Below are 12,633 nucleotides of genomic sequence, written 5' to 3' on the forward strand. Positions count from 1 at the left end.
TTTGACAAAGGTGGCAAGAGCACACAGTGGAGTAAAGACAGCCTCTTTAATAAATGGCATTGGGAAAATTGGACAGCTACATGCAAAATATAAATAAATAAAACTAGACCATCAACTTACACCATACACAAAAATAAACTTAAAATGGATAAAAGACTTAAATGTGACCCATGAATCCATAAAAATTCTAGAAGAAAATGTAGGCAACAAAGTTTCAGACATCATACGCAGCAGAATTTTCACTGATACATCCCCTGAGGCAACAGAAACAAAGGCAAGAATGAACACATAGGACTGCGTCAAACTCAAAAGCTTCTGCACAGCAAAAGAAACAACCATCAAAAGGGAAAGGCAACCCACTGTATGGGAGAACATCATTGCCAATGATACATCACATAAGGGGTTAATTTCCAAAATATATAGAGTACTCATACAACTCAACCAACGGAAGGCAAAGAACCAATTGAAAAATGGGCAGAGGAACTAAATAGACACCTCTCCAAACAGGACATACAAATGGCTAAGACACATATGAAGAAATGCTCAACATCACTAATCATCAGAGAGATGCAAATTAAAACAACAATGAGGTATCACCTCACACCTGTCAGAATGGCCGCCATCAACAAAACATCAAACAGCAAGTATGGGCGAGGGTGTGGAGAAAAAGGGACTCTAGTGCACTGCTGGTGGGAATGCAGACTGGTGCAGCCACTGTGGAAAACAATATAGTGTTACCTCAAAAAATTAAAAGTTGAACTTCCATTTGACCCAGTGATCCCACTTCTAGGAATATATCCTAAGAAGCCTGAAACACCAATTAGAAAGAATATATGTATCCCCGTGTTCATAGCAGCACTATTTACAATAGCTAAGATCTGGAAACAGCCCAAGTGTCCATCAGTAGATGAATGGATATAACAGCAGTGGTACATATACACAATGGAGTACTATGCAGCTGTAAGAAAGAAAGTTCTCTTATCCTTTGAGACGACATGGAGGGACCTGGAGAGTACTATCCTAAGGGAAACAAGCCAAGCAGAAAAAGACAAATACCACATGATCTCACTTATATATGGAATATAATGAATGTAACAGTCTGAGGAATAGGGTAGACCCAGAAACACGAAAGTAGGGTACAGACTGACAACCCTCAGAAGAGGGGATGGTGGGGGTTGGGAAGAGATAAACCATAGAACTTATATGCATGTACACATAACCAATGGACATGGACAACAAAGCCCAGGACAGGGTGGGGAGGGATGTGGAGGAGGGTGTCAATGGGGTAAAAAAGGAGAAACATCTGTAACAAAAATAAAATAAAAAAAAAACAAAAACAAAAAACAATATGTAAATGAAAGGGTGTGGCTGTGTGCCAATAAAACTTTATTTACGGACACTGACAAAAAAATAAAAAATTTAAAAAATTATAAAAATAAAGTATTTGAACCATAATTGTTTTTTATTAATCCTCACCCAATGATTTTTTTTTTTTCTAGAGTGGATGGGAGGGAGGGGGAGAAAAAATGATGTGAGAGACACATCAATCGGTTGCCTTCTGCACGTCCCTGACTAGGCCAGGAATTGGACCTGCAACTCAGTTATGTCCCCATGACGGAGAATCAAACCTGCGACACTGAGGTCTAAGGGTTGACACTCTAACAGCTGAGCCAAACCAGCCAGGGTGAACCATAAATCTTTATATGCCCCTCACATTACATTCAGCTTTGCAAGGACCCGAACCAGCACTTACTTCTCCCCTTCCTGACTGTACCAGCCCTCTCCTGACATCAAATCTTCATAAAATGACCAGGTACTTACATGTCTAGGTGGCTTTGCTCCTTCTCAAAATATTTTTAATGATTTTATTTTATTCACGTTTGCAATATTCTTATAAAATTAATTATGTGCATATAGACACGTGCAATTTCATCAAAGCAATACAATTTCCCCAAATTTTGTATATATAACTTAATATACTCAAATTATTGTTTTCCTTTGCACTTTTTTGCCATTCTCTAAACTATGTTTCTTCTGGCTATGTGTTTTATAGACCTCTCATTTCTTTTTACCTAGAACCCATATGTCTCCAAATTCATTTTGGCTTCATGAGATTGTGTATTCTTTTCTGCAGCATTTATTTGTCCATAATTTTACTCATGGATCTGCCTAACTACCTGCACAGCCTTATCCTCTGACACTTTCCAACTTTTTCTCACACCCTCTAAGGGGAAGCTTTCTCACAGATGATAGAATAAGAGTAATAAAAAATAAATTAAAAAAAGAAAACATGGCCACTGGTCCCAAACAGAACGGGTTCAAAGCCTTGTTCTGAGCAAGTTGCTTAACTCTGTGCTTCTGTCTCATCTGTACAATGGCAAAAATTATTCTGGGTTGTGGCAAAGATAAACTTAGTTAATATGTGAAATGCTCTTAAAGTGTATCTGGCACATAATAATAGTTAGCTATTATCAAGGTGATTTTAACCAACAGATTGTTTTTATTTAACAGTCGACACCCTCTCTGATGTGCTATGATCTCTGCAGTCAACTAAAGATCTTTGCAGACATCAGTCTTCATCTATTTCTATTTTTGAAAGACACACTTAGGATGCTGTTTCTAACAGCTTCCTATCGTTCCTTCCCAATCCTCCACTCTGCACCATATCTGATCTTTGGCTTGCCCTTTCCAATTTGGACCTACGCCGGGAGTCAGGCTAAGTAGATAACACCAAGTCTACCTTGCAGAGAGTAAACAAGGCCCATGGAAGTGAAACAGCTTTTTGAGAGACACATACCTAATCAATAGCACAAAATGTATCCCCATCTCAGTTGATGGGAAAGGAATAGGTGGGCCTTTTCTTATACGATGTGTGCTACAGAAACTTGCCAAAGGATGTAACTTCCAACTCCAGACAACAAAGGATGAAAACACTTCCTGAAGGTATGCATTCCACTTACCTTTTCTAGGTGCTCTTCAATCTCTTTGGATTCGATCACTGTTTAGCCATATTGCACCCATGGGTTTCCCTCTTTGGAGCATCTGCCTCTTGGCTATACTGCAATTCCCTGCTCAAATGGACCCAAGCTTATGGCCAGTGCATACTCCAGCCTCTGCTGGGTCATCCTTCAGAGGGCAGAGTTCATAGCTGATGTGGGCAGGGAGTGTGCTAGGGGTTGGGCAAAACTTGGAATATAAACTGTGGTGTCCACAGGCATGAGCGTGAGCTCTGTCTGGTTATGGAATGAGGCCAGAGTAGGATAGGAGGTTGGGCTGTGGGCCTGGAATTTTTCTCTTGGCCCAAGTCCCAACAGTGTAAGGGTGAGCCTTTATGCTCCCTCTCCACCCCTACCCCCAACCCCTTGGAAGATTTTATTTTTCTTGATCACAATGCTGTGATGGGCACGCAACGAAGGCAGTGTAAGAGCCAGCTCTAGGCACACAATACTGGCTCCTGGGGGTCCCCACACTTGTCCTTGGGGCTGAGGACAAGGAATCTGAAGGATGTATTTATCTTTTGGTCACTATAAATGTTATATCACCTCTGGCCAGGTCTCCCTGTTTGGTATTTGTTGCTAGGTCATTTGGAGTTCGCTCACAATTTCCCAACCTCATGGCAGGTGTGTTGTACTAACTAGTCAGGCCTTATCTTATTTTTCCTATTCTCATTTTCCCTTTGCTCAAATATTTATAAAAGCTTTGTATAATGTATATATTTTTGCAAACCCCTGCTATGCCATTTAAACAGGGTGGGATAGAAAACAAAATGAGAAAGGAAGAGAAAAAGGTTTCATCAACACTATGACAGACCCGGGGAGCTCCCAGCACACACCTCTTTATTCCATGTTTTCAGAACCAGTAATGCCAGTGCCAGTTAACAAGGTCTGTGGGAATGAGCACCCAGCCTGCTCTCTCCCCTGATGTGCACTCTCGGTGCTTGCTTGGGGACAGAACAAGTGCTTTATATCTGGGTTCCTGCAAGCTCCTGGGCTGAGGTCTGGGTGCAAATCAACACACAATAGTCTCTATCTTCCACATTCTCATGCAGCTTGAGGGTGTCCCAGGGTGAATAAGCTATAAGGACACAGGGAGCCCAGAGGTCACCCACACTAACCTACATAGCACTAGCGACTTCCCAGGTCCATTGGTAGGTTCGTAGCTTGATCCTGAGCCCTCATGGCCTCTCTAGGATATAGTCTATGAATTTCTGACACCCAACTCTGCTGGGAATTAGACTTCAGTGGCCTGAGCATAACAACCTGGACATGCAGTGAAAACTCGTGAATTGGGACAGTCACCAAAACAAGGTCAAAGGCACCCATGAATGCTTCAGATGGGAGGTACTATTGGAAGGCCAGGCCAAGCAGCCTCTTGAACATTTCAATACAGACACACCCATGAAACAACCACATTTTGCTTTATTAGGAGTTCCATGGTAATATAACACAGAGTTCTTAAAGAATAATAAACACGAGACTTGTTTTTTTAACCATAATTATTTTGTCACTTAGAGAGTGGTTACCAAAAAAAAAAGGTGCTCTTCTGGCTACACACATCATGATCAGCTTTATCACTGAAAGTTCCTCCTCATGGGTCACAATCACAGTTCCAAGGGTTAAAAACCATCTATTATTAAATCCTACGCTGTTTTAGAGCATCAAGTCACTGCAGTTATTCAGTTCTGAGACACTGTCGATTTATTTTAGCATTTACATATGACATTCATTTAACAGACACACAAAGCAAGCCAACTGGTAAACATGCTTATACAGCCTGCGGAAATCTTCAGGTTTTAAGTTGTCTTAAGAAAACAATCCAAATAACCAAAATGACCATGGCCTGGTACAGGAAAGACAGGAAGACTCAAGTGAACACTAAAGAGCTGCAAGTGTTTCTTAGAATTGAAACAAAAAAAGTTTTTTTTCAATTGGTTCAAATTTCTTCTAAGTGCAGGTAAGAAAAAAAGTGAATATATTAAGTTAACCAATTAAGTCTTTAAAAGTGCAATTTCGTTTTCAAATAACAAATAAACAGCAACAATAAAAATAAACCCAAAGGCAAAAATATGTAGAGAGACAAATGGAATGATGGAATGACCTACTTTTTTGTGTTTGCTTTACAAAAGTAGATTTGGTTTTATAAAAGCCTGCAGACACAACATTGCTTAGAAGGACCTGTCACCATGCTTGGAAGGAATGCAACACAAATCAGCAAAGACAGGGATGGGCACAAAGGCAGTTAGTGGAGAGAGGGTCACTGAGACAAAGAGAGGGAAGATGTTGACACAGATCACCTTTGGTCTCTAAGGGGCCACATGTTTGATTTATAAGGTTTTCTCCTCACAACAGCTCTGCTGCGACATAGCATTCATTAAACAGATGTTTCCTCTTACAAAGTAAACTGGACTTTACGTCCAATTTCCCAAGAGTTTTCTGAGTTTAAAAGGCATCTTTATAGATTGATGTCCTTTGAAATAATGGGCCAAGAAAAAAATATTTTTTTCCCCAAAGTGAGATGCCCCATTTTGTTTTGGAACCCTAAGGGATGCTTAGCCGGGAAACAGCAGGCTCTTGGGGCCACACTCCCATGAGCTCAACAGTTCTGAGCTGGCGGTTGGCTTGAGGGGCTGGTTGGCTCACTTGGGTTTTGGGGCTCAATATACAATTTGATCATGTCTAACCAGCTAGCACTGCCTAAAGGAAAAAACTCTCACATCCTATAGCCTCAAACTTCTGCAATATCTCGGCAGTTTCAGGGTCTACTCTGGACCCACATGTAATAGTGTGGGTGAGTACCTCAGGCCTTCCCTGCACCTGGGAAGTGTCTCAAACTCACACGCATATCCTCATGGTGGTTGGTGGATAGCACCAGTCTTATAGGGACAAGGACAGCAGATTACTATGGTTGTGATGACAAGGCTCACCTCCTCCCAGGCAAGTTCTTATGACCATAGCAGAATCGTACAACTAGTTATTTGAAAAGGCAGTGGGGAAGGAGAGAAAACAGTGTCTCACAGACAAGGGCTGGAGGAAACACAAAGAAAGAGGTAGACATAAAATGAATTAAAAAGCTTGAGAGAAAGAGAAGAGAAGAGGAGAAGAGAAGAGAAGAGAAGAGAAGAGAAGAGAAGAGAAGAGAAGAGAAGAGAAGAGAAGAGAAGAGAAGAGAAAAGAGAGAGAAGAGACAAGAAAGAAAAGAGAATCCTCAAAAGATTTAATCTGCAACAAAATCTAGGCCAAAATGAAAACCTGCCCTTTATCAACAGTCGACCCAGAAGACTACAGAATGGTGATGTGGACATTCTGGAACTTCTCAGGAGTGTCACGAGTTTCCCAACCACCCTGAATCAGCTTGATGGTTACATAAAAATTGCATCATTAGGATGTCCAGTTCAAACCCCTTGTATTAATATTGAATTAGGCTTTCCAATTTAGTACTGTATTAAAAAAAATCCCCCCCCCCCCAACTCACCCTTCCCCAGCCCCAGAAAGAAAACTTTTTTTTTTTAATTTAAAAAGAAAAAGGCAGCTCTGGGCAATTCACTTTATCTTCCCTCCCAATGAAAGGAAGATGATAAGTACAACAGAGGTTAAAGATGGGAAACACTCTCATAGTGATTTGCTGTTTCTCATGTCTGTGTTGGATGCAGCCCCATGTGTGGGGTTGGTGAACAGACGTGGTGTGATATTTGTAGATGTATAGGGAAGTGGGTGAGCAAAATCAGTGACTCCGGTTGAGAGATGGAGTATGAGGCCCAAGAGGGAGCCCCATGAACTGGCTGCCCCACAGTAACTATCACAGGCTCTTAAAAAAAAAAAAAAAAAAAAAAAAGAGGAAGGAAGGAAGGTAGGAGGAAAGAAGGAAAGAAGGAAGTCTCAGAATGTCTTCAGGTGTTCCATCCCCCACCCTCCCATCCCCAAGTGGAATGGGCCTTGAACTCTAGCCCAGGCTGGTGATATTGGCACGGCCACCAGGAGGCGCCACAATGCGCTGGGTGGTGCGACGGGGGATGTTGTCATCAATCTGAGCACCTGGAGGGGAGAAACGGGTGAGGGTCAAAACAGAGTTATAGGAGTTCCTGCTTTAAGGGCTAGGTCCATTGTTTGTCCTCTTAAAACCTCACTGAAAACTTAAACTACAAAGAAATGATAAGCTTAAGGTGGCCAAAAAGTCAGAAGCCAGTCGGATCCATTACTTGAAAAATTAAAACTATATATGAAATAACACTACATTTCAGGCTTTCAAGTCACTCCAATTACATCCTGCCCCTGTTAGTCAGTTTGAGTGTGGCTTTTCTGAAGGCATAGCCCTCTCTCTGACATTATGTTCCCCTAACACTGCTCATCTCACTGTCTAATCAAAAAGTAGGGGCAGTGATGGTTCTTTATATTTGAATGCCCTGGTGACATAAGATAGCACAGATGTCATTACGCCCATTTTAATTTATGACAAAACTAAGGTTTGTTATTTTTAAATCTTTTGAGAATGGGTAATCTGGATATGGCATATATGGCAGTGTTCTAAAAACCAGTATATCTGACAAAAGAAAAAAGAGACCTAATTAACTGCTTAACACACCATAGAAATCTGGATACATTATCTTTAGCTCAGGGGGCTACAAACATGGAAGGATTCTAGTTATGGGCCAAACGAAGGACTGAACAAAATTTCAGTTGAGGAAACTCTAAAATCTTGACCCTTTCCTCTCATCACCCCTGACATCACACACTTTATCCAAGCCAATAGTTAACAACTCTCAAATGGCTCTATTCTAAGCTCTTTACATGCATATTAACTCACTTAATCCTCACAACAACCCCATAAGGTAGCAACTACTTATACCTATTCTAACCTATTCTATAGATGAGACTGAGTGAGGAGCAGCTAGCAAGCACCTGGACTACAAATTTAAGCTGTTGAAACTCCATAAGCTGAACTACAAAATATACTGTTGACCCTTGAACAATGCAGGGGCTAGAGGCGCCAACCACCCACGCAATCAAAACACTCTGACTCACCCAAAACTTAATTACAATTGGCACTTTGCATCTGTGGATTCAACAAAACATGGACCAAAAACACTATTTTAGATTTGTATTGGGAATCTGCGATTGGGAATGTGAAAATACTGTTTTTGATCTGTGTTTGGTTGAATTCACAGATGTGAAGAGCCAACTGTATTTATTGGAAAAAAAAAAAAAAACCACATATACATGGACCTGCTCAATTCAAATCCATGTTGCTCAAGGATCAACCATACTGCATATTAGGGGAGAAAAGAAATCCTGAAATACCATCACATCCTTTTTTTAGGATGGCCATAATACATAGAAAAAAAAAAAAAGATTCTTAATATAGTGGGTATTGTACACAGTGTATGCATCATGCCATCATATGTGATATAAACTGTTAATTCTGAAACACAACTGGCCACTGGCTGTGAATTACATCCCTGGTGATATTAGTATTTCCCACTTTGGGAAAAAAATGGGAATACCATTCCTTTCCACTTCTTCTCTTTCTACAAAAGTGATGCCAGACTCACCAACCCCTGAGAACTGGGCCCTCCCCAAACCATAACCATACCAGACAAACTGAATCCAGACTGGTGCAGGTTCCGGACAGGTGGGGCCTGCTGTTTTGCTGGAGATGTCTTAGCCGACGAGGCTGGAGTGACTGTCTTGGGTGTCACAGACACCTCACACACGGGTCCATCATACAAGCCACGAGGAACCCCTCTCAGCTCCGCCAGCTGCAAAACACAAGAGTCCTCAATTCAGGCCACATTCACAGAAGACAACTCCCTGGCAACCCTCTCAATGTGGAAGGAATAGAGGCTAGAACAGAGGTCTGTGAAATTTAGAGATGGAGGGCTCTTCTTATGGTGGGTAAGGCAGGGATAGATGTCAGCATGGGGACAGCCCCATGATTCCAGGCCAATGATCCTCCAAGGTGGGTCATGGGTAACTGATCAGTCTATAAAAATGAACATTTCTTACCATTTCCCAAGACACTTCTACTTAAACCTATGGAAATTCCAAACATTGTAAAAAGGATCTGTTTTCATGTTCAAGATCTGGCCCCAAAGTTTCTTGCCAATCTTACTCTCTCTTTAATTCCCTTACAACTCCATTCATCCTGGCCTCACAAACACTCTCTTCAAACCCCCCACCCCTCACCGTAGTGCTGCAGACTATTCACTATGTCCTAAATACAACAGACATTTTCCATGCTCATGACATTCTCTCTACATAATTACCTTGTTTCCCTTCTTTGACTCATCAAACTTCTACTTAACCTCCAAGACCCCACTCAAAGTGCCCTTTCTCCATGACACTTTCCTCCATGACTCCATGGCAGTGGTTCTCTCCTCTGAATCTTATCACAGCACATGTCACAGTCTCACTTCATTCTGGCTGGCTGTAGACACACCTGACTCCTCCACTGGTATTCTGAACCCCAGGAATAAAATAATAATAATAATAATAATAATAAACATGTTTCCTTTTTCTCTGAATCCTCTATACTCATCTTGATATTCTGATTCAAAGTGCTTAGGAAGGTTTATGAAATTGAATGAAATTCATGACAAAACAATTCACATGATCAGAGCTACTCACCCTGCTCCTTGCCTTGATACGCTTGTAAACAAAATCAGGGAATGGCTTTCGGGGGATGTAGCGCCCAGAGCCTTCAGTCACATGAAGTATGCCATCTTCTAGGACAATCTTCCCCTGGCTGATGACCACCAATGGAGAGCCACGACACTCCATGCCTTCAAAGATGTTGTACTCAAGAGCCTAGAGGAAGGGGGCACAGAAAACTTTAGGACACGCCTTGCCACCCTGGCTAGATTTAACCAGGCTAGCAGAACCCACTGCTCAACATCACCTGGACAAAAGAAAGGCCCAGAGCTGGAGTCCCTGCCCCAACTGACCACACCAACAGGCACTTAATCTTCAAGTCTTTTTTTTTTTTTTGGAAGGGAGAAAGAGGAAGAGAGAGAGAGAGAAACATGGATGTGAAAGGGACACATCGAGTGGCTGCCACCCGCACAACCAGCCAGGGCTGGGAACAAACTGCAACCGAGGTACGCGCCCTTAGCGGGAACTGAACCCAGGTCTCTCTGGACCGCAGGCCGATGCTCTAACTGCTGAGCCAAACTTACCAAGGCTAATCTCCAAGTCTTAACACCCCTGTCTAGAACATGGGATCATCTTTTCCCACTGGAAAAGCATGAGGATTTGTAAATGCTACACAAACATAAGAAAACGATTCCATGCATTAGCAGTGACTTTGTTCTCACTAACTCAAGCTCCAATCAGGTTCAAATGCAAAGGCCTTTTGTGACTGAGTTCCAAACTTAACCTTGAAGTGGGCCATCCTCAAGTAGGTTTTCCCACTGGTTTGCCTGGTTCTCCAATCTGTTAGCAGTGTGGTTAAACTGAAGTCCCTAAATGTGGTGATTTAAGATGCTTGCCTTCATAAGATGTTTGAGGTATAATTTCCCAAACATGCAGTCCTTTTGGTTTCAAGCATTTGAGTGAAAGAATAGCATATCTGTGTGCCCTCTTGGAAAATATGCAAGGCAACAGAAGTCAGGAGTACTGTGCTCACCATAAAAAACTCCATGTGTCACAGTCTCATCCCATAACTTCAGCTCACCCAGAGCTATCCTCAGGCTCCAGGAGGCCTCCTGCTTCTTCTTTTTTTTTTTTTTTTTTTTTTTAAAGATAAGTATTTATTTATTTTTTTATTTTATTTTTCTTTTATCCTCACCCGAGGACATTTTTCCATTTTTTGTTCAGGTAGAGTGGGAGGGAGAGAGAGGAACAGAGAGAGAGAGAGAAACATCGACGTGAAAGGAACACATCGAGTGGCTGCCACCCGCACGACCGACCAGGGCCGGGGACAAACTGCAACCAAGGTACATGCCCTTAGCGGGAACCGAACCCGGGTCTCTCCGGACCGCAGGCCGACGCTCTAACCGCTAAGCCAAACCGGCCAGGGCCTCCTGCTTCTTCTTACCTGCCTTGCTCACAGGTACCAATGTCTGTGCTGAGCCTAGGAATGGAGCATTAATAGGCAGCTCCAACCATAAATGCCACTTAGGCATCTGGGGGAATTCAGACCAGGTTATCTGCATTAGAGTTAGCCTATGAACAGAGAGCTGTCACTGCAGTAAAGGACAGCACCTCTGCTCAGTACACTGGCTTATAAGTATGGGGAAGCCCCGGCTGGCTCCTTAGCTCACATTCAGTGTCAAAATGCAGTGGTGCTGACTGAAAACAGTAATAAGGGACAGCCAGTAGTGTTCCAAGGCTCCAAGGGCTCATGTGGAAGCTACCAAAGGAACGAGCAGATAGGCACCTGGGAGGAGGGAAGGGATTCTACATGGGATTCCCAGGACCCGAGTGTGTGTCTCCAAGTCTTTCACCGATTCTAAGGCACTCTTCCCCGAAATCCAAATGTCTCTTACAGCAGATGGACCTGCACAGTCAGTCGCTGTCAGTGCAGACTGAACCAAGTGCTTTCAGGGAAAAGTGGGTTTGTTTTTCCCTCTGGCCTAGAGGATGGCCACACTGAATCCACTTGACATTAAGTTCTCAGCTTCAGGTTTGTCTGGACCCCGCAGGCAGCAGGAACTCACACCTCCAACTTGCCTGAGTACCAGCTTTCGGTTCCTATTCTCTGAGGAGGCATTTTGCCCTCTCTGTACGCAAAGCCAAAGTCAAGGCTCACAGACATTTGCCACCCCTTTCTACATGGCAGATTAACCTCTCACTTATCCTAAGCCAAGCACAGGCTGGCCCTTGGTGGCACAGCATATTTTTATAGAAATCTCCTCTTACCTTCCTCATCTTGTCTTGTTTTCCCTTTATGGTGGTACATAAACTAATGGAATATCTGAACATCGATGGCATTTAGATTTGGTGAAATCCAGAAGCTGTGATTATGGGCAGCTCACTTCAGCCCTGCCTCAGAACTTCAATCTCTTCAGCTGCCTCTCTCTCAAGGCTTGGTGATGATCACAACACAAAAAAAGCATCCTATGTGTGTAGATCACGTGAGAGAATTCTGCCATCTCTGAAATGACCTTGGAAAGGGTGTATGTCATCCTCTAAGGGCTAGATCAAGCCCCATCTCTTGCCATGTTGTTCCATAGCTAATTGTCTATATTCTCACAGACTCCTCTGCACCCTACTAGAGGAATGGAAACAACCTTGGACACAGTCCCATCTGGCTTGGTTTTACATCCTAGGTCTGCCATTTGCCAATTGTGTGACTTTGGACAAGTCCCTTACATTCCTTTGAGCCACAGCTTCCTCATCTATAAAAGGAAATGGCCCACTTTATAGGAATGATGAAAGGATCATAAGAAATAAAAGACAAGAGCATCTAGCATGCTACTTGGCAACAAGTAAGCATTTAGACAATACTTCTTCATTTACCATCTGGCTTTTTATTGCACTGTCTCAACAAGATTGCAAGCCCTTTAGTGTCAAATACATCGTAAGACACATATATTGCGTTTAACTACCTATAAAGAACTGATCATAAACTCCTGCAAGAGCTTTGAGCCATCTCCCATTCTGAAAAGATAGAGGAACCAGCCCCATGACTCTAAGTGAC

General features: G+C 42.6%; 1 protein-coding gene across 2 annotated transcripts in view; it reads right to left on the reverse strand.

The window, feature by feature from the left end:
- Positions 1 to 6,489: 6,489 nt before the first annotated feature.
- Positions 6,490 to 12,633, reverse strand: part of DPYSL2 (dihydropyrimidinase like 2) — a 149,945-nt gene continuing 143,801 nt past the window's right edge. For both annotated transcript variants that reach the window (XM_036240655.1, XM_036240656.1), the window contains exons 12-14: positions 9,621 to 9,800; positions 8,587 to 8,752; positions 6,490 to 7,031 (exon numbers count right to left, since the gene is read on the reverse strand). In XM_036240655.1, the coding sequence (XP_036096548.1) occupies positions 6,940 to 7,031; positions 8,587 to 8,752; positions 9,621 to 9,800 (438 nt within the window). In that variant the 3' untranslated portion in view covers positions 6,490 to 6,939. The remainder of the gene's footprint in view (positions 7,032 to 8,586; positions 8,753 to 9,620; positions 9,801 to 12,633) is intronic.

Source organism: Molossus molossus, unplaced genomic scaffold, assembly GCF_014108415.1.
Source record: "Molossus molossus isolate mMolMol1 unplaced genomic scaffold, mMolMol1.p scaffold_m16_p_4, whole genome shotgun sequence".
In the NCBI taxonomy this organism is placed as follows: Eukaryota; Metazoa; Chordata; class Mammalia; order Chiroptera; family Molossidae; genus Molossus; species Molossus molossus.